The 21,792-nt window shown below is 45.9% G+C and overlaps 1 protein-coding gene and 1 pseudogene across 5 annotated transcripts in view; one reads left to right on the top strand and one right to left on the bottom strand.

The window, feature by feature from the left end:
- Window positions 1–1,106: 1,106 nt before the first annotated feature.
- The window catches only part of NLRP3 (NLR family pyrin domain containing 3), a 44,066-nt gene continuing 23,380 nt past the window's right edge, over window positions 1,107–21,792 (bottom strand). For 4 of the 5 annotated variants that reach the window (XM_063613476.1, XM_063613473.1, XM_055234406.2 and 1 more), the window contains 6 exons: window positions 19,303–19,473; window positions 13,782–13,952; window positions 11,879–12,049; window positions 6,097–6,267; window positions 5,415–5,585; window positions 1,151–1,702 (listed from right to left, as the gene is read on the bottom strand). In XM_063613476.1, coding sequence (XP_063469546.1) covers window positions 1,603–1,702; window positions 5,415–5,585; window positions 6,097–6,267; window positions 11,879–12,049; window positions 13,782–13,952; window positions 19,303–19,473 — 955 coding nt within the window. In that variant the 3' untranslated portion in view covers window positions 1,151–1,602. Of the gene's footprint in view, window positions 1,703–5,414; window positions 5,586–6,096; window positions 6,268–11,878; window positions 12,050–13,781; window positions 13,953–19,302; window positions 19,474–21,792 lie in introns of all 5 variants that reach the window. The other variant, XM_055234405.2, reaches the window with a different exon arrangement.
- On the top strand, window positions 1,856–2,195 carry LOC129458805 (NADH dehydrogenase [ubiquinone] 1 alpha subcomplex subunit 3-like; annotated as a pseudogene).

The raw sequence follows: 21,792 nt of genomic DNA, 5'->3' as shown, positions 1-21,792 counted from the left end.
AGAATTGCTTGAACCCGGGAGGTGGAGGTTGCAGTGAGCTGAGATCGTGCCACTGCACTCCAGACTGGGTGACAGAGCAAGACCCCATCTCAAAAAAAAAAAAAAAAAAAGAAAAAGAAAATGTGAGATATATACCATGGAAAAATACTATTCAGCCATAGAAAGGAATGAAATAATGGCATTCTCAGCAACCTGGCCAGTTTTAACGTCCTAATGCCCAAAGGCTCTCTTTCTCTCTTTCAAGCTCAGCTATGTGTTTCTGATTACATTATTTATATAGGGTACCAAAGTGTTTGTAGCAGGAAGGCAGTCGGTAATAGTTCACCAAGATGCAGAAACCCAATCTCCAGTTGGTGCTGCTCAGAAGTGCTAACAAGACAGAGTTTGCAACAGAATGTAAATCTCATACTGTTTCCCTTATAAAAATAGTCTCAGGGTTTTTTTTAAATGTCAGCTCATCTAAAAGGCATATTTAATAATGTGATTGTTTTACATTCTTATACAAGCTCCTTATATCGACAGTTCATAGACTACACTTTGAGTAGCAAAGTGTGGCTACTTTGATGGCTAATTGTATAGAGGAAACAGTATTTCCATCCTGAGCAATTCCATGCGGTTTAAGAGTTGTCCATGTGTAGAGAAGCAATTAGTAAATATTTCCTTATAACTTAATGCTCTGTGAAGTATAATAGATGAAGTGTTCCTCGGATGGGATAAATCCAAAATAAGCTGTTATCAACTGAAAGCAAGATGCATCTTCTACATAATACTTCTAGTTAGGAGTGCAGGCTCTGATACTCTCAAACCCTTCCCTCCACGATTTTCAATCTCCTATCAAAGATGAAATTCCACTCATTACAGTTAGAGTGAGGTAACTTTTTAAAAATTATCTACAATGGAATCACTTGCCAAAGTGACTTTTAAAATGCACCAAACAATTTAATTTATCTTTACTGGTTTAGAGAAATAATTTGAAAAATTTCTAGGTACTCTTTTTTAAAATTAAGAAAAAGAAACAATTTAATTAAACAAATACAAAAAAATTTTACATATTCCTGAATTTTCAACTAGCTACAAAAAGCATGGATTATTCTTATTAGAAAACAAAAAACGATTACAAAAATTTTAAATAAATAAATAGCTGCCATAAAATTTCAACATAATATATAGTCAACTAGTTCTGTGTTGTGGTCAGTTAATACAAAGATAGCAGGAATTATGATATGAGCAAAAGTAAACAGAACAAAGAAGAAAAAAAGATGGGAAAAAAAGACAGTGAGAAGAGAAAAATAGAGACAAAGAAAGTGCTTTATTGAAGGAGCTAATTACATGAGGTCACCAAGAGGAACATCCTCTCACTGAGGCGCTGTGATGAGAACAACATCCGATGCTGTCATTGTCCTGGTCTTCCTCACCCGGGCGTAAAGCAGATGCCCAAGCTCTGTACACGAAGGCATCGTCGACAAGCTCTCCTCTCCGACACTCCACCGGAAGGATCACAGAGCTGTGGTCTTGGCCTGATGGATCGCGGCTCACTCCACCTGAGGACCCCCGGCTGGAGGGCCCGGAGAACACTGGCGTCTGGCAGCCCTGTTTCCACCCCTACCAAGAAGGCTCAAAGACGACGGTCAGCTCAGGCTTTTCTTCTTGAAGTGTTTCTAACGCACTTTTTGTCTCATAATTGAAATACATTTCAGACAATCTGTAAAAGCAAATAGAAAGCCTGGGTTGCACTCTTCAGGTAACTGTCTCAGAGTCGTTAACCTTAAAAGTCTCATCTCTTCATTTCCCTAAACTCCACACACTTCTAAAATGTAAAAAAAAAAAAAAAAAAAGAGGGACCACAAAACTCCCAGAGTGCTCCGCGTCCTCGCCGCCATCGCCGCCGCCGAGACCAAGATGGCCGCGAGACTCGGCGCCTTCTTCAAGAATGCCTGGGCCAAGGAGCCAGCGCTCGTCGTGTCCTTCGTCATCGGGAACCTCGCTGTAATTCTGCCCCCGTTCAGCCCCTACACCAAGTACTCCATCACAATCAGCGAGGCCACGCCCGACCACTACCCAGTGCCCGTCCGCGATGGTGGGAACATGCCTGACGTGCCCAGCCACCCCCAGACCCCCAGGGCCCCAGCCTGGAGTGGCTGAAGAAACTGAGCACCTCCAATGACAGAGAAGGCCCCTCCCACGGCTCCCAATAAAAATGTGAAAAAAAAAAAAAAAAGCTCTAAGTGCCCAATGTGGTCCCTGTTATATTTTTAACTATCTAGTTGGGAAAATTTAAGCATATGTAAAAGTATAGAAAATAGTATAATGAACCCCCTGTGTCCAATACCCAAGTTCGACAATTAAACAGGTCATGTGAACTTGTTTCTTCTATTGCCCACCCACTCCTCCCACCCATGGATTATTTTAAATACTGCATTTAATGCATCTATCAATAATTCACTTTGTGACACTAAAATATAATTACAATATCACTATCACACCAAAATTGTTTAACAATAATTTCTTAGTATCACAGTATGTCCAGTCAGCATTTACACTTCCTCAACTGTCTTGTAAATTTTTTTACCTTATGTTCATTTAGTCACTAACCCGATCAATTCTACACATTGCATTTGCCCAGGATGCCTCTCACATCTTTGATGTAAGTTCTTCTCCTCTTTAATAAGTTTCCCTTGCAACTTAACTAATAAATCCGCCCATTTGTCCTGCACCATTTCTAACCATCTCAATTTGGTGGTGTTATATACTGAATGTTTGTCTTCTTTAATTCCCATGATGAAGCCCGAACCCCTAATGTGATGGTACTTAAAGGTTAGGCCCTTGGAAGGTAGTTAGAGTTAGAAGAAGTGAGGGTGGGGCCCTCAGGATGGGGTGAGTGCCCTTACAGGAGAGATATCAGAGTTTGTTCTTTCTCCCCTGTCTTCTCTCCCTTGCCTCCCCTCCCTCCATGCAATCACAGAGCAAGAAGGTGGCCATCTGCAAGTCAGGAAGAGAACTCCCGCCAGCAACCACATTCATCAGAGACTTGATTTTGGACTTTCTAGCCTCCAGGATTGTGAGAAACTAAATCTCTGTGTTTGAGTCACACAGTCTAGAGCACCTTGTTATCGCAGCCTGAGAAAACGGGTTGATTGCATTCATGGATTCTTCAATCTGTTTTGAGCCTGTCCCTCAGCCTGGGTCCGGAATGTCCCTCAGGGCTAGGTCAGTGACTCTGCATGTAGCAGTGTCCCCAGCTTTGACCTGACCAATCCTTCGTTTTTTCCCCCATCTCTCTTAGCTCTGGGAATGTTGGCTTGTCCTGCAGCAAACGTGTTCCGTTATGTTGGCACAAGGATGCAAAGCTGATTCAAACTTGTATTTATTCAAACCTGCATTCCAACAGGTTCTCAGCCTTGGGATCAATAATATGGACAGAAGTCCCTGGACTAAAGGAATTTATATTTTGGGAGCAGAGATAGATAATAAATAAACAAGAAAATGACATAGCACATAAGATGTGCTACACTGCAGAGGAGAATGAGAAGAAAAAAGCGCTTCTATTTTCAGTAGAATAGTCAAAGACAGCCTCGCAGAGAAGACCTTTAAGCAGAGAATTTAGGAATGTACAGAGAATAATGCATGTGGATATTGAAGGGGAGAGAGTTCTAGGCAGGAAGAAAAGCAAGTGCAAAAATCCAGAGATGAGAGTGTTCTTGCAAAACAGCAAGGAGACCACTGTACTGGGGCAGAATAAGCAAGGGTTGGGGGAAGCGGAATCTTCGGAAGCGGGAGAGGCTGGATTATGTGGGGCAGGGAAGCCACCATGAGTGAGTTTGTTGCTCTGATTATGAAAGTGATAAGAAGTCACCGGACGATGTTGGCAAGAGTGATATGATGTGAGTTACGTTTTAGCTGAATCCCGTCTGCTAAAATCAGAATAACTGATGCAGGGTGGCCTGTCAGAATGCCACCATGACAATCCAGACACCAGGTGACGGTGGCTTGAGCCAAGGAGGAAGCCGTGAAGCTGGCCAGAAGTGGTCAGGGAGTGGCCAACCTGGGAAGGCAGAGCTCACAGGATGTGCTGACACATTGGACGTGGTTATAAGAAAAAAGAGACAGTGACGACAGAACCAGAAATGTTTTGGCCTGAGCAACTTGGAGGAAGTGACCATTGACTGAAATGGGGAAGAATCAGGTTTCGAGTAGAAGAGAATAGCATGGGTGTGGATCTGGATGTGACGTTTGAGAGGTTTATCAAACCTTCAAGAAGAAAGATCAGACAAGCACGCAGACAGAGACTTTATGGACATATAATCTGGAGGCCACAGCACATATATCATGAAGCCAGAAGACCAGATAATTTAAATGAGAGAGAAAGTGTAGGGAAGAAAAATTAGCCCAGCAACTAAGCTCTGAGGATTCAACACATAAGGGCCAGGATGATGAAGAAAAGGCCAGAAAGGAGACTCAGTAGAAAGAGCTGATGAAATAGGAGAAAACCCAGGAAAGCATGTTGGCCTTAAAGCCAAGCAGTGAAAACGTCTTCAGGGAAAAGTGCGATCATCACAGCTGACAGAACCGTGGGACTCTCCAGGAAGCTCTTACTAGAGAGGAGACGACTACCTCAGTGGTATTACAGAGGTGAGCCGGCAATGTCTTGACACGCTATTGAATTTCATGTAATTTCCCATCTTGCTGTTCCCGGAGTACTCTTTTCCCATTTAGAAATCCTCAGAAACCACTGGGTGCGGAGGCTCATGCCTGTAATCCCAGCACTTGGGGAGGCCGAGGCGGACAGATCACGAGGTCAGGAGATCAAGACCATCCTGGCTAACACAGTGAAACCCCGTGTCTACTAAAAATACAAAAAATTAGCCAGGCGTGGTGGCAGGCGCCTGTAGTCCCAGCTACTCGGGAGGCTGAGGCTGGAGAATGGCGTGAACCTGGGAGGCGGAGCTTGCAGTGAACCGAGATGCGCCACTGCACTCCAGCCTGGGCGACAGAGCAAGACTCTGTCTCAAGGAAAAAAAAAAAAAAAAGAAAGAAATCCTCAGAAACAGAACAACAAGATCTGCACTATAGAAAGACCCTTCCAATTCGGATGACGCACAGACGAGTTCTATGAAGTTCAGTTCCTTGTGTAGAACACAATCCCCTTTGGCCATGATCGCATGAGGGCTTGTGTTTCTTTGGGGGAATATGGGTGAAATCCAGCTTCGCCTTGGTGATTCTAATCATCTCAATGAAGTGCAATGTGTAGTTTAACCCCATATTATCTATTTTAAAAATCCACCACAACTGACCCAGGCCCAACCGAATCTTGAGTGGCTGCAAATGAAGCCAGAGCCATCCCGGATTTTGATAACAGTCAACGTTTCCTGAGAACTCAGAGTCCCACCACGGGCATCTCTGCAGAGCACACTCACCCCAGGTTCTGCAGGAGGCAGCTCTGCTGTTTCAGCACTTCACAGAACATCATGACCCCCAGGTCGCCCAGGTCATTGTTGCCCAGGCTCAGCTTTCGCAGGCTCTGGCTGGAGGTCAGAAGTGTGGAAAGATCCCAGCAGCAGTGTGACGTGAGGTTGCAGTTGTCTAATCTGCAAAAAGGGGGTGATTTAAAGAAAATGTCCCCTTAACCATCCCCCCAGCTCCCCAAGATCTTAGCATCTTAGCCTGTCTTGTTTCAGGTGAGAAAAAAAAAAAAAGCACAGGAACAGAGGACTAACTAGCTTGAAGCAGCCTTGTATGCCAGTAATTATCCTTCTCTCTCCTTTTCAAATCCACTGCATTGCACAGATCAAATTAGTAACAGTGGTTTGTTCATGGATTTACCAAATTCTGTGCCTTTCCCTACATTTCCATAAAATGTTAAGTGTCATACTGTCCCCCTTGTTTTGTGGTACAGAAAACTGTGATGGAAAGGACTCAAGTTCCTACCTTTATATCATCTAGAAGGACTCCTCCCAGTCCCATGATCTGTAACAAGGCAAACACTAAGAAGATACCTCACTTCTAAGATACAGATTATCTTGTGGCCACTCTGCCTGAACGTCCCTCCACCCTTGGCCACCATGTGTTCTCATCACTGTAATAAGCCAAAGGACTTACTCCAACACCTGAAGCTTGCAGTCGGGGTGCAAGAGTCCCTCACAGAGTAGTTTGATCCCCTTGTCTCCGAGAGTGTTGCCTCGCAGGTAAAGGTGCGTGAGATTCTGATTAGTGCTGAGTACCGAGGACAAAGCTGAACAACAGACCGACGTAAGGCCAGAATTCACCAACCTGTAGAAGGACGGGGAGAAGAGTCCTCAGTACCCAGCTCTTCCCCAACACTGTGCAGCTGCTTCGACTCAGTGCCTTGTCCTCTCTCAGCAGCTGCAGCCTTCAGCTCAGACAGCAGGAGCCAGCATCTCGGATGTGATCTGGGGAGAGCATGACCTGCTGTCTTTGGCTGTCACAGGAGACACAAATGATGTCTCAGCAGATGCTTTGCTGTATCGGTCTGACAGAAAGAGCCACGGCAAACTGAGCCAGTTACCCCATACTCCTCCTCCTTCTCACACAGCTTTCCTCCGGCCAGGAGTGCTTCTCAGCACCACTTCTTCCAGAAAGACATCCCAGTGGTTATCCTCAACTAATAATGCCCGTAACACTGCAGACACCTACACTGCTTTTAAATGGACAAAATGAGGATCACAGCAATTAAAAAATAAGTAGGAGGCCGGGCGCAGTGGCTCACGCTTGTAATCCCAGCACTTTGGGAGGCCGAGGCGGGCGGATCACGAGGTCAGGAGATCGAGACCACGGTGAAACCCCGTCTCTACTAAAAATACAAAAAATTAGCCGGGCGTGGTGGCGGGCGCCTGTAGTCCCAGCTACTCGGAGAGGCTGAGGCAGGAGAATGGCGTGAACCCGGGAGGCGGAGCTTGCAGTGAGCCGAGATTGCGCCACTGCACTCCAGCCTGGGTGACAGAGCGAGACTCCATCTCAAAAAAAAAAAAAAAAAAAAAAAAAATAAGTAGGAGCTTCTTAGATGGATAGTAGAAAGTGGGAAAGTGGGGGTAACCTTCCAGGCAAAAGGAAAAGAGTATGCAAGGATAAGGAAGATTAAAAGAACCACCAAGATGTTTCAAAACTAATTCATAGCTGGGCACAGTGATGTCCACCTATAGTCCCAGTGACTTGGGTAGCTGAGACGGGAGGATTGCTTGAGCCCAGGAGTTCAGATGAGATCGGGCGCTCTGGGTGGTATGGCTGTAGATGAGCCCAGGAGTTGAAATTCAGCCTGAGCAACATAGCAAGTCCCCATCTCTAAAACAGCAAAACAAAGCTCATTCAATATGACTCAAAATGGAGTGCAAGGTGTGGTAGGAGAGAGGGCAGTATCAGGGACAGCCTTGTGTGCCAAGCTAAGATGTCACTCTGACTACAGAGAAGAACTTTTGAAGGTTTTTGAACAAAGGGTCAATGCTTTCAAATTTGCATTTTAAAAAGTTCCCTCTGGTATAGTGATGAGTGGTAGAGGGAACCACCGAAAGCAGAGCATTTAGGACCGTCCCCCGATTACTCACTCGGCAGCCTCCTGGAAAGCCCCACTATTCAACGAGGTGGGAGGAAGAGGGCAGGAGCAGGTCAGAGAACGGGGGTGGAGGGTGGGGTATGATAATTAAGCCAATGTTGCAAATGCTCAGCATGTGTGACCCTTGAGCAGTATTGAGACAGGCAGCACACAATATGCAGCCAGACATGAGGACCTAAAGTTCAAGAGAAAAAAATGTGGCTATACCTAACACATAGGCTATACCTAACACACAGCCACATGTATGGCTATACCTAACACATAGGCTATACCTAACACACAGCCACATGTATGGCTATACCTAACACATAGGCTATACCTAACACACAGCCACATGTATGGCTATACCTAACACATAGGCTACACCTAACACACAGCCACATGTATGGCTATACCTAACACATAAAATGCACAAAAGTTTTGACTGATTAATGCCACTTATAGATATATATCTCAAAGCAAATACACATGCATAAAACTATATATAGAAATGTGCTTTTTGCAGAGTTGTTTGTAATAGTGGAAAAGAACAGTTATCCCAAAATGCATTATTTGATGAAATAAATTATGGTAAAGCACACTGAGATATTATGCAACAATTGTTAGATCTGCACAAATCAGCATGGAAATTTATCCATGATAAATGAAACAAGGATATCACAGAAAAATATTTATATTATGGTTCTAGTTTCAATAGATAGGGTGTTATGGATTGAATTGTTTCCTCCAAGACTTTATATGTGGAAGTCCTAGGCCCCAGTACTTCAGATTGTGACCTTATTTGGTGATACGGTTACTGAAAATGTAATTAGTTAAGATCAGGTCGTTACGAATCTAACATGATTTGTGTTCTTTCACAGGGAAACTTGGGACATGGAGAAAGACGCACACAGACACAGGGAAGACACCACGTAGAGATAAAGGCAATGGTGTGGGAGAGGAATCTACAGGTCAAGGAATGGCAAAATGTGTCAGCAAGATGACATTCCACCAGAAGCCAGAGAAGCATGAACAGATTCCCCACAGCCCTCAGAAGGACCCAGCCTGCTAGCATCTTAAACTCACACTTCTGGCCTCCAGAATTGAGAGACAATAAATTTCTGTTGTTTAAGCTGCTCTGTTTGTGATACTTTATTACAGCAGCTCTAACAGACTAGGCATTTAAAATACTACGTAACAATGTATTACAACTGCAACATGAAAATCACATAGGTCTTCATTCACATTACTGATATAAATACCACCCAGATCAGCATATACAGGAAATCCATTTGTCCATAATTAGCAACCAATATATGTTCACGAAGCTCTGATACTCCCTTGGATGGATTGATGGATTGATGGATGGATGGATGGATCAATGGATGGACAATAGAGGGATGGATGATGGATGGATGGATGGATGGATGGATGGACGGATGGACAGATGAATGGATTATATAACAATCTATCATATTAAAAAAAAAGTCTGGATGGTTGTTCATCAGACTATTGTAAATGGCCCTCTCAGAAGAGGGCTGACAAGGAGCTTTCACTTTCCACTTTGTCTGTACTATGATATGTTTACACCAAGCATGTGTTACTTTTCTAATAAAAAGTTTGTGAATGATATCTGGGTTTGAGACCTATTGTTGTTGAAATTGAGAGGTGTATGAGAATTCTCAGGGAGTTTAGAAACATTTAGTAACAACAACAACAAAAAAAGGTAAACCACGCAGGGTGTTTGGCTCACGCCTGTAATCCCAGCACTTTGGGAGGCCAAGGCAGGCAGATCACCTGAGGTCAGAAATTCGAGACCAGCCTGGCAAACATGGTGAAACCCCATATCTATTAAAAATACAAAAATTAGCCAGGCATGGCAGTGCACACCTGTAGTCCCAGCTACTCAGAAGGCTGAGGCAGGAGAATTGTTGGAACCCGGGAGGCGGAGGGTGCAGTGAGCCAAGATTGCACCCCTGCATTTCAGCCTGGGTGACAGAGTAAGACTCCATCTCCAAAAAAAAAAAAAAAAAAAACTAAACCAGTGGTGAAATCCCCAGACCACAGGAAGAGAAGCCAATGCAGGATCCAGGGAGGGGGAAGCTATAACATTAGCAGGAAAGACTGAGCAGTGACCTAAAAATAAGAGAGAAGAAGGTTTCCAAAGAGGAAGAGAGAAATGAATTAAAGGAAGCAGATGTCAACTAAAGTAAGGACTGGGAAGGACCTGTATGACCTATAAGGACCCAGCCTGCTGATTCCTCAATCTCAGACTCTGGCCTCCAGAACTGAGAGGCAATAAACTCTTGTTGTTCAGGCCGCTCTGTTTGTGATACTTTATTACAGCAGCTCTACCAGGTTAGGTATTGACAATAGTAACTACATAGAGTGTATTATAGATGCATCAGGCACATTTGTAATTCGCTTGTTTGTCATTTGGAATTTGGAACCAGGATCACGGAGAGTCACCTGAGCGCCTACGCCTGGTCCTCTTCGGTTCCATCTGCTTTGCCTGGAAGGCTCCTCCGGGTCCTTCACGGCCCATCCCATACTTCACTTAGCACCTGCTCCAATGTCACCGGCTCAGAGAGGCACTCGCCAAACCCGAGCAGAGAAGCACTCCTCGCCGTCACTCGTTTTTCTTATAGCTCTTAAACACACTGTATAATATTGTTTAGCTTGTCTATTATCTGTTATCATTTCCCTAAAAGAATGGTTGTGAAAACAGGATTTTGGTCTGTTTTACTCACTGCTACTGTCAGTGCCCACCACAGAGCCCCCAGAGGGCCTGCAAAATAAAGGGACCAAATCATGTTTGTTGAACAAACCTGGAGAAGCAGAAGTCAAATTGCTAAGGAAGAGTAGTATTCTAAGGCGATTTGCTGAGGAAGGGTAATACCCTCAGGTGAGGAAATGAAGGCACTGCAGGAGGACTTCACAGAAAGAGATATGGTCACATCTGAGGACTGGCTGATGGGACAGGTCCAAGGAAGTATCGGAGCTTTGTGAACAGATATTGGTTGTTAATTATGGATTATGGATTACTCCTCTGGGAAGACCTTTCCTGCTGTATTTTGTCTTGAATGCTGATCTGGCTGGTATACATATTAATAATGTGAATGAATGAAGACCTATACAATTTGCTTATTGTATTTGCAGATATTATTGAACAGAATTAAGATTCAAAACTGCCTAGTCAATGGGTCAAAAGATGAGGTTTAGCAAAGCTCAATTGGAGGTCCCACCCTTAGGCTGAGAGCCAGATGAAGAAGCTCTGTAGAGAGCCCACTAGCAACATCTCCTGAGGCAACGCACTGGGAATTAAGGCAGTGGCTTGGGGGGTCACAGACATTTGTCTACACTGAGTTCCGCTACCTTCTCTCTGAGTGCCCTTGGACAAAGGTATGAGGCTCCCCGAATTTTATTTTCTCCTCTTTAAATTGGAGACACAGATTCCCCACCCTATAGCATCTTTCTGAAGCCAACTGAGAAAATCCATGTAAGAACATGAAAGAGCAGGTGATGCAGGGAAAGCGACACAGGAAAGTGGTACAGAGAAAGTGCATGATTATTAGTGGGTATTCTCTACTACTGTTTACTGCAGAATTCCAACATGAACCAAATGGCTTATGCAACTGCCAAAAAACATAAGGAAATCAGAGGTTCCACCAGTGAAACCATAGTTCTCTGCAACAGGAGGTAAAACATCCACCATGCATCATCAGGTCTGCGCACCACATTTCAAAGACAGACACTAACAAACCAACCTGTGTACCTGGGAGAGCATGGCTACATAGGTGAAGGTGCTGAGCCATGACACTGTTGAGGATATAGAGGCTGCAGGGTAAGAGCCCTCTCCCGGCGCAGAGGCTGCAGGGTAAGACCCCTCTCCCGGCGCAGAGGCTGCAGGGTAAGAGCCCTCTCCCGGCGCAGAGGCTGCAGGGTAAGAGTCCTCTCCTAGTGTAGAGGCTGCACACACTGTGTGATAACTTGCATGCTTGCATGCTTGCATGCATGCACACATAAAATGGGTGACTATTCATGTGAGTGCCTTGGAAGCAAGTTTTTCCCTCAACAGGCAATTGGGCTGCACCAACTCTAAGGTTTCTTCCAACACTAAGAAACTCCAGTTCTATAATCATAAATTAGCATAAATTATCTTATTAGCAGTAGTATACATTACATGCATCCAGTCCTTCAAACCATTTCTGATGTTTTTACCTCCTTACTCTACCTTCAGCTCTGCCTGACCAAAGTAACCCCCATCCACATTTTCCAAATAATTCACCTCTGAAAAGAAGTTACTTTTCTGCTATGACACCCATGAAGACTTACCCCAGTTTCTGCAGGTTACATTGTGGATCCTTGGCTTTTTCACATAAAATTGCGACTCCTGAGTCTCCCAGGGCATTCTCCCCCATGTAGAGTCTGGTCAGGGAATGGTTGGTGCTCAGGACTGATGCAAGATCCTGACAACATGCTGATGTGAGGCAGCAGCTGACCAACCTTCCATAAAGACGGCAGAATGTCAGTCATGTCTCTCACCCACGCTCCACCATGGACAAGGAGGCACCCGTACCTGCCACTGCCTCTACTCCAGTTTACACAGGGAAAGGGAGTGGACACAAGCTCTATGTACACTTCTGATTTCCTTTTCCATTTGGTGGAATAACAAGTAAGCATTCTCCAAGCTTGCACCAATACTACATCTTCCCAGTTCCCTACATTCAGCTTTATTGTGGTAAAATACGTGTAAAATAAAATTTACCATTTTAACCATTTTTAAGTGCACAATTAATGGCCTTAAGCACATTCACATTGTTGTGCAACCATCACCACCACTGTCTCCAGAACTCCTTTCATCTTGCAGAACTGAAACTCCATAACCATTAAACAATGTCTTCCCATTCCACGCTCTCCCATTGCCTGCAGCCACCTTTCTTTCTGTCTATATGAATCTGAACTATTCTAGGCACCTCCTACAAGGACAATCACGGAGTATTTGCCCTTTTGAGTCCAGCTTATCTTACTTAGCGTAACGTCCCCAAGGCTCATCCACATTGTAGTGTGTACTAGAATTCCTTTTAAAGCTGAATGTACATATATAGCACTTTTCAACACCCTTCATCTGTTGAAAGACGTTTGGTTATTTCCACCTTTTGGCTATCGCTAATAGTGTTGCTATGGACATGGGTGTACAAATAACATGTTTGAGTTCCTGCCTTCTTTTTTTTTTTTTTTTTAACTCTTCCTCTGTCACCCAGGCGGGAGTGCAGTGATGGGATCTTGACTCACTGCAACCTCTGCCTCCCAGGTTCAAACGATTCACTTGCCTCCACCCCGAGTAACTGGGATTACAGGCATGTGCCACCATGCCTGGCTAATTTTTGTATTTTTAGTAGAGACAAGGTTTTACTATGATGGCCAGGCTAGTCTCGAACTCCTGACCTCAAGTGATCCACCTGCCTCAGCCTCCCAAAATGCTGGGATTACAGGTGTGAGCCACCGCTCCTGGCTGAGTTCCTGCTTTGAACTCTTTTGCGGATATACCCAGGAGTGGAAATGCTGGCTCCAATAGTAATTCTATATTTATTTTTTAGGAATTGCTGTGCTGTTTTCCACAGTGGCTGCGTCGTTTACATTCTCACCAGCAACACACAATGGCTTCCATTTCTCCGCATCCATTTCTCCGCATCCACGCCAATACTTGTTTTCTAGTTTTCTTGCTTTTGTTTGATAATAGCCATCCTAATGGGTGAGAATTGGCCCTTCTATTTTTAAGCGGGTTTTTTTTAAGCGTTTTTTTCTCTCCTTCAAAATGCAAGTCTCCCAGAAGCCTTCAGGGAAGGGCTGCATACAACATCGAGTGTCTGCATTGCTTTAGCACCATTTTTCTTATACAATGTGAGGACCCAGGGCTTGTCATGAAGTTCTAAAACTCCCTAAAGCAATGCATTACACTGGTTTTTTCTTTTTCTCAGCTAGGCAGTAGGCACTCTAAAGGCAGACATCTTCTTTTTGTTATTATTTATGCTCCTTGTCAGGGTTGAGTGTGTGGCTTTCCCCACAACAAACACTAACTGACCGAAATGCTAGACACCCAGAGACCAGCGCACGCAGTGACCTGAGCCGCCGAGGCCATTCTCACTCAAACCCCAGCCCACCGGGCCTCACTGAAGCCAGAGGGCACAGCACGCCTCGCTGGCAGATCTTCCTTCGGGGAACGGGATCGACTCACCAGAGCTTCTTTAGATTGCAGAACAGGTGCTTCAGTCCCACACACAGGAGTCTGATCCCGAAGTCCCCAAGGGCGTTGTCGCTCAGGTCCAGCTCCACCAGCTTCTGGTTGCTGCTGAGGACCAAGGAGATGTCGAAGCAGCACTCATGCGAGAGGCCGCAGCGCCCCAACCTTCATGCCAAGAACAGAGGCAGAAAGCATCAGAACACACCTGACCAGCGAGCTCCGGAATCCAGCACAAGGCACATTGGGAGGTCAGCCCCCAGGCTCCCTGGTCACAGCAGAGGGAGCAACTGTCAGCGAACTCCTGGCCATAAACAGTGCCGGGTGCATTGAGATCACACCCCAGACATGTGAATGGTGCGCTCCTGGTTGGTAAGTGAAGCGGGCGGTGTGGGCCTGTGCACCCACCTCCTTCCCTCGTATTCCTAATCGTTGATGTGCCCGCAGTCGGCACTGCCCTCGCCAGTGCTGCCTCAGCTATTTCTTGTCTTTACCAACATTGTCACCCCATTGTGTTTGATTATTTCATCCCAGCCCTCCATCTATATTGAAAGGAAAAGCAGCCCTGATTCTTTTTCTCTTTCCTTCTTTTTCTTTTCTTTTTTTTTTTTAGAGACAGGGTCTCACTTTTTTGCACAGGCTGGAGTGCAATGGCGAGATCATAGCTCACTGCCACCTCGAACTCCTGGGCTCAAGGGATCCACCTGCCTCAGCCTCCTAAGTGGCTGCAAATACAGGCATGTGCTACCATGCTTAGCCATTTTATTTTATTTATATTATTATGATTTTTTTTAATTTTATTTATTATACTTTAGGGTTTTAGGGTACATGTGCACAATGTGCAGGTTTGTTACATATGTATCCATGTGCCATGTTGCTTTCCTGCACCCATTAACTCGTCATTTAGCATTAGGTATATCTCCTAATGCTGTCCCTCCCCCCTCCCCTCACCCCACAACAGTCCCCGGAATGTGATGTTCCCCTTCCTGTGTCCACGAGTTCTCATTGTTCAATTCCCACCTATGAGTGAGAACATGCCGTGTTTGGTTTTTTGTCCTTGCGATAGTTTACTGAGAATGATGTTTTCCAGTTTCATCCATGTCCCTACAAAGGACACGAACTCATCATTTTTTATGGCTGCATAGTATTCCATGGTGTATATGTGCCACATTTTCTTAATCCAGTCTATCGTTGTTGGACATTTGGGTTGGTTCCAACTCTTTGCTATTGTGAATAGTGCAGCTATAAACATACGTGTGCATGTGTCTTTATAGCAGCATGATTTATAGACCTTTGGGTATATACCCAGTAATGGGATGGCTGGGTCAAATGGTATTTCTAGTTCTAGATCCCTGAGGAATCGCCACACTGACTTCCACAATGGTTGAACTAGTTTACAGTCCCACCAGCAGTGTAGAAGTGTTCCTATTTCTCCACATCCTCTCCAGCACCTGTTGTTTCCTGCTTTTTTAATGATGGCCATTCTAACTGGTGTGAGATGGTATCTCACTGTGGTTTTGATTTGCATTTCTCTGATGGCCAGTGATGATGAGCATTTCTTCATGTGTTTTTTGGCTGCATAAATGTCTTCTTTTGAGAAGTGTCTGTTCATGTCCTTTGCCCACTTTTTGATGGGGTTGTTTGTTTTTTTCTTGTAAATTTGTTTGAGTTCATTGTAGATTCTGGATATTAGCCCTTTGTCAGATGAGTAGGTTGCAAAAATTTTCTCCCATTCTGTAGGTTGCCTGTTCACTCTGATGGTAGTTTCTTTTGCTGTGCAGAAGCTCTTTAGTTTAATTAGATCCCATTTGTCAATTTTGGCTTTTGTTGCCATTGCTTTTGGTGTTTTAGACATGAAGTCCTTGCCCACGCCTATGGCCTGAATGGTATTATTATTATTTTGTAAAGACAAGGTCTCACCAGCTTGCTCAGGCTGGTTTTGAACTCCTGGGCTCAAGTGATCTGCCCACCTCAGCCTCTCAAAGTGCTGGGATTCCACATCCTCTGCTGCAGCTCTGATTCTTGATTTGTTTCACCGTCACACACATGCACACAAACACACACATACATCACTACCACCATCACCACCACCACCAGCAACAAAAACTATAATTTATCCCTGTCATGGGGGCAAGAACAACATTCTAGCTTCCTTCCAGGGCAATAGTTCATAGGTCCTGGAGCCTGTTAGACCACCTTCCTTTCTGCCCCTATACTTACACCAACTTCAAGCAAATGGACAAATGGATCTCTCCTTATCTGCAAAACATCTTTGTCCCCTATCCTTCCCTGTTTGTGTCTGCCTCTCCAGAATCATACAGGGGCAATGGCAGTGGGGAGAGAATTTGGGCATGAAGTTGGAAAAATAAGGTTAAGTGTCCCAAACAGCCAGTCTCCACGGTACTACGATTTGAAATTTATCAAAAGAGCAAAGATAAAGAGAGTGTGATCTATATACATAATGGAATACTGCTCAGCCATAGAAAAGAATGAAGTCACATCTTTGAAGCCACATGGATGGAACTGGAGGCCATTATCTTAAGTGCAACAACTCAAAAACAGAGAGTCAAATACCACATGTTCTCACTTACAAGTGGGAACTAAACAAAGGGTAACATCCATAGAGCGTGGAATGATAGACACTGGAGCCTCAGAAGGGTGGGAGGGTGGGAGCCAGGCAAGGGCTGGAAAATTATTTATTGGGTACAATGTTCACTATTTGGGTAAGAGTTACACTACGGCCGGGCGCGGTGGCTCACGCCTGTAATCCCAGCACTTTGGGAGGCCGAGGCAGGTGGATCACAAAGTTTGGATCAGGGAGTTTGAGACCAGCCTAGCCAATACGGTGAAACCTTGTCCCTACTAAAAATACAAAAATTAGCTGGGCGTGGTGGCCCATGCCTGTAATCCCAACTACTCAGGAGGCTGAGGCAGAAGAACCGCTAGAACCCGGGAGGTGGATGTTGCAGTGAGCCGAGATCGCGCCACTGCACTCCAGCCTGGGTGACAGGGCGAGACTCCATCTCAAAAAAAAAAAAGGGGGGGTTACAGTAAAAGCCCAGACACTACCACTGTGCAATAATATATACATGGAACAAAGCTGCACTTGTGCCCCCTACATCTACAAAAATAAATAAATAAAGTAAAAAATGAACAGCATAGCAGACAGAAAGCATTTAAGCCACGGAACAGCACAATCAAATCAGAAATTTTTTTTTTTTTTTTTTTTGAGACGGAGTCTCGCTCTTTCGCCCAGGCCGGACTGCAGTGGCGCTATCTCGGCTCACGGCAAGCTCCGCCTCCCGGGTTCACGCCATTCTCCTGCCTCAGCCTCCTGAGTAGCTGGGACTAAAGGCTCCCGCCACCATGCCCGGCTAATTTTTTGTATTTTTAGTAGAGACGGGGTTTCACCGTGTTAGCCAGGATGGTCTCGATCTCCTGACCTCGTGATCCTCCTGCCTGGGCCTCCCAAAGTGCTGGGATTACAGGCGTGAGCCATCGTGCCCGGCCTCAAATCAGAATTTTCTAAAGGACCATCTTACTTTTGTGCGGAGAATGGTCGGGTGAGGGAGAAAGGCAGACACAGGGAGACCAAAGAGCCAATATTCATTCAGTGTGCGCTTTTGGCCACCGATAAGTACTAAGATGTCTGTCCAGGTGTGGCAAAGATGACGGCAAGACAAACAAATGCAAACCCTATCCCCGGGGAGCTGATGGTCTAGGAGGTCACTGTGTGTCCAGGCAAGTGGTAACAGTTGCTGGATCTGGGCTGGTGGGGTGAGGACGAGGAAAAGTGGAAAACAGCTCGGGTAGGAGGAAAAATTGATAAGACTGGTGACAAGGTGAGCGTGTTGAGCCGGAGAGGGAGGTAGCAAAATGTCCTAGAGTGGCGGACTTTAACACTTGCTGTGCGGCTCCTCAAAAATGCAGACGCCTGCATGCGTCCACAGAGCAGGGAATGAGACAGAGCTAGTGAGACGGCCCAGGCAGCAGCGTGGTATGGCGTGTGAATCTGATTCACGGTGTGGGAGAGAGCAAGCACATTATTATTATTATTATTATTATTATTATTATTATTATTATTATTTTGAAATGGAGTCTCGCTCTGTCACCCAGGCTGGAGTGCAATGGCACGATCTCGGCTCACTGCCATCTCCACCTCCCAGGTACACACGATTCTCCTGCCTCAGCCTCCCAAGTAGCTGGGACTACAGGTGTGAGCAAGCACATTATTAATAAAGTCACAGGAGATTCCCTGTGACATTTCAACCCATACAAAGCATTCTGACCAGGCTGGGCAAAGTGATGAGACCACATCTCTACAAAAAAAATACAAAAATTAGCCAGCATGGTGGCGCGTGCCTATAGTCCCAGCTACTCAGGGGAGCTGAGGTGGGAGGATTGCTTGAGCCTGGGAGGTCGAGGCTACAGTGAGCCATGATCACACCACCACACTCCAGCCTGGGTGACAGAGGGAGATCCTGTCTCAAAGAAAAAACAAACAATTTTCATAGTTTTTAGCTGAGGTTGCCATTGTTGTAAATGGCAAATTCTCCAATTCTTATCTATGAACATGGCCCATGAGGAAATGGAATATATCGAGCATCATGGTCTTTTCAAGAAATGACATTTTTTTCAGTTCCTCCTTCATTCTTCCCCACACAAAACTTCCCCAGCTGGCCACCAATCCATTCTACCTTCTCACTTGTTCTGGGCTGAACTGTGCCTCCCCAAAACTTACATGTTGAAGCCCTAATCCTCAAGACCTCATAATGTGGCTGTCTTGGGAAATGGGGTCTTTAAAGGAGTGACTGGGTTAACATGAGGTCTTGTGTAGTCATGCGTGACTGTGCCGAATCCATCAGAACTGCTGTCCCGTGAGAAGAGGAGACCAGGCCATTCTTCCCCCAGAGGGAACACGGCGTCAGTACACAGGGAGAAGGGGGCATCTACACGCCAAGGAGGGCAGCCTCAGAAGAAACCAACCCTGCTGACACCTTGATCTTAGACTTTCAGCCCCAGAACTGCAAGAAAATAAATTTTTGTTGTTGAAGTCATTCAGTCTGTGGCACTTTGTTACAGCAGAAACCACACCACCGGCGGGCGTGGTGGCTCACGCCTGTAATCCCAGCATTTTGGGAGGCCGAGGTGGGCGGATCACCTGAGGTCAGGACTTTGAGACTAGCCTGGACAACATGATGAAACCCCATCTCTACTAAAAATATAAAAAAATTAGCTGGCTATGGTGGTGAGTGCCTGTAATCCCAGCTACTCAGGAGGCTGAGGCAGGAGAATCACTTGAACCCAGGAAGCAGAGATTGCAGTGAGCTGAGGTCACGGCATTGCGCTCCAGCCTGGGCAATAAGAGAAAAACTCCTCCCCAAAAAAAGAAAAAGAAAAGAAAGAAATCACACCAGCAACCTGGTCCTGAAGATCTTTCTCCAGTCCGTTTCTCTCTCTCTCTCTCTCTCTCTCATATGAACTTGCACTCACACAGATCACATGCACGGGGACTCACCACAATCTCCGAATGTTACAGCCAGGATGCTGGAGCGTTTCACACAACACTGTCATCCCTGGGTCCCCCAGAGAATTGTCACTGAGGTCCAATTCAGTTAGACTCTGGCTGGTGCTGAGAACTGAAAAGAGGCCCCGGCAAAAACTGGAAGTGAGATGGCTGTTCACCAATCTAGGAATTAGAAGGAAGACAGAAAGAAAAGAAATCAGCCTCGAATAATAACTAACTGGAGCTGGGGGCCGGGGGGCCTGGCACCAGTTCAGAGAAATGCCTTTCGGGGATTAAGAAATGGGTCACGAAACCAAAAATTGTTCCCAGAGAAATGAAGAGGGCTGGATGAGCCTTGGTAAAACCAGTTCTGCCTCCTCTCGGACGGACAGCATGAGCCTGTGACTGTGGCTGACTGTGGCACCCCACAGCCTGCTCCCCAGTGTCCTTCTCCTCTCGCTCTTACCAGTCCACTGTCCCAACATGGCCCTGAATGTTCTGTGCTGGGTGATCAGAGGGCAGTCCTCACTCCTGGCTACACAATAGCATCAGGAGTGCTCACAAAAATCCTCAGGCCAGGTTGGGCACGGTGGCTCACACCTGTAATCCCAGCACTTTGGGAGGCCGAGGCGGGCAGATCACCTGAGGTCAGGAGTTCAAGATCAGCCTGGCCAACATGGTGAAACCCTCTCTCTACTAAAAATACAAAAATTAATTGGGTGTGGTAGCATGAGCCTGTAATCCCAGCTATTAGGGAGGCTGAGGCAGGAGAATCACTTGAACCTGGGAGGTAGAAGTTGCAGTGAGCCAAGATCATGCCACAGCACTCCAGCCTGGGCAACAGAGCGAGACTTCATCTCAAAAAAAAAAAAAAAAAAAAAATCGCAAGCCCAGGCCACATCCATGGAAATAAAATCAGAATCTCTGAGGTGGAACCAGATGAATTTTTTAAATTTTTTTTTAGATGAAACCCAAGTTGGAATGCAATGGCATGATCATAGCTCACTGCAGCCTCAAACTCCTCGGCTCAAGCAATCCTCTTGCCGCAGCCTCCCAAGTAGCTGAGGTTACAGGCACACGTCACTGTGTCCAGCTATATGGATCTTTTTTAAAGGTCCAGGTGACTCCAACATGCAGTCACATCTTTGCTTTTGTTTTCTGTAGAGAAGTGCTCTCACTTTGCTGCTGAGGAAGGACTTGAATTCCTGGCTTCAAGCAATCCCCTCATCTTGGCCTCCCAAAAACCTAGGATTACAGGCAAGAGCCACTGCACCCACACATGCAGCCACCTTTGAATCACCTGCAGCTCTCCTTCAAATGCAAAGTCTAGCTCTCTAGGTCTAAGACTGGGTCCACAATCCTGCATTTCTAACAGATGCTCGGGCTTCTGGTTCTCAGAAGGGACTGGAACATACAAAGCAAGGCCCTGCCCTCAGAGGAAGGCAGCTGCCATCTAGAAAGACGGGTGCTGTGCCCCCTACCAGGGCTCCAGTCAGAGTCTGTCTTCAGAGGAAGGCAGGTGCCATCTAGAAAGACGTGTTTTGTTACGGCAGACTGATGGACAAAGACAACTGTCTTCTTTCCAGTCACTCGGAACTGTTTGCTGCTGTAGAAGCCGTACCCTGCTTTCCCACGCCTGCCCTCTCTCTAAACACTGTAAGCCCCCAGCCTGGCTGCCCCTTGCCTTCTCTCATTCTCTCACTGCCCATCCTCTGGAAGCTGGCTGAGCGGGTACACCCACGCCCTGCTGGTCAACAGGTTTGTCCCCTTGTGCTTTGGATACTCTGCAAGTTTCCTTGTCAGAGCCCGTGACCCCTCCCCAACATCTGCACTTGTTTCCGGACTGTTCCACAGCCAGACCTCAAGTCCCTGTGACCAGGACTTCACCACCACTGCGGCCCTGTGGGCAGTCAGTCCTTCACGGCCAAACCACGACTAGGAAGGTGGTCCTGGTCGTGGTAATGTCAAGGGATCGAGAAAGCTGAAACTCATTGTTGCCCGTGGAAGGGCCGAGCCTCCTGTTTCCCTTAATTTTGCCCCATGTCAAATGTCTTCTATCCAGGTTAAACTCACACATCACAGGGTGGCCACCTTCCTGCAACCGCTGTGGGTGGTCCTTCTGTAGGAGGCACTGAACAATAAACCCAGAAGGGACTCAGAAGCCAGGCGACTCAACCTCTTCATTGCACAGACTTGGCCACTAGCTTCCAACCACCCAGCAAGTGTGTGAACAGACCCAAAAACAGGGGCTTTTGGCAACGCCCAGTACAGAGCAACATGGGGGCTTAGAAGGAGGGTCTCCACGTTTCTGCTCTATTTCCCTTGATTTACCTTCATCATGTTTTTTTCCAAAGAAACTGTGTCTCTCTCCACTGTCACCTGCACACACTTTTTCTCAGACTGCAGTCGTGACTTGGCTCATACCAGTCTTCAGTGCCAGAATTCCTTTAATTTCTTCACTATGCACCCAGGTCCCACCATTCCTTAAAGGAGGCTTAGATT

The sequence above is a fragment of the Symphalangus syndactylus genome, chromosome 19 (genome assembly GCF_028878055.3).
Source record: "Symphalangus syndactylus isolate Jambi chromosome 19, NHGRI_mSymSyn1-v2.1_pri, whole genome shotgun sequence".
Taxonomy (NCBI): Eukaryota; Metazoa; Chordata; class Mammalia; order Primates; family Hylobatidae; genus Symphalangus; species Symphalangus syndactylus.
This window is presented reverse-complemented; position numbering and strand designations above follow the sequence as displayed.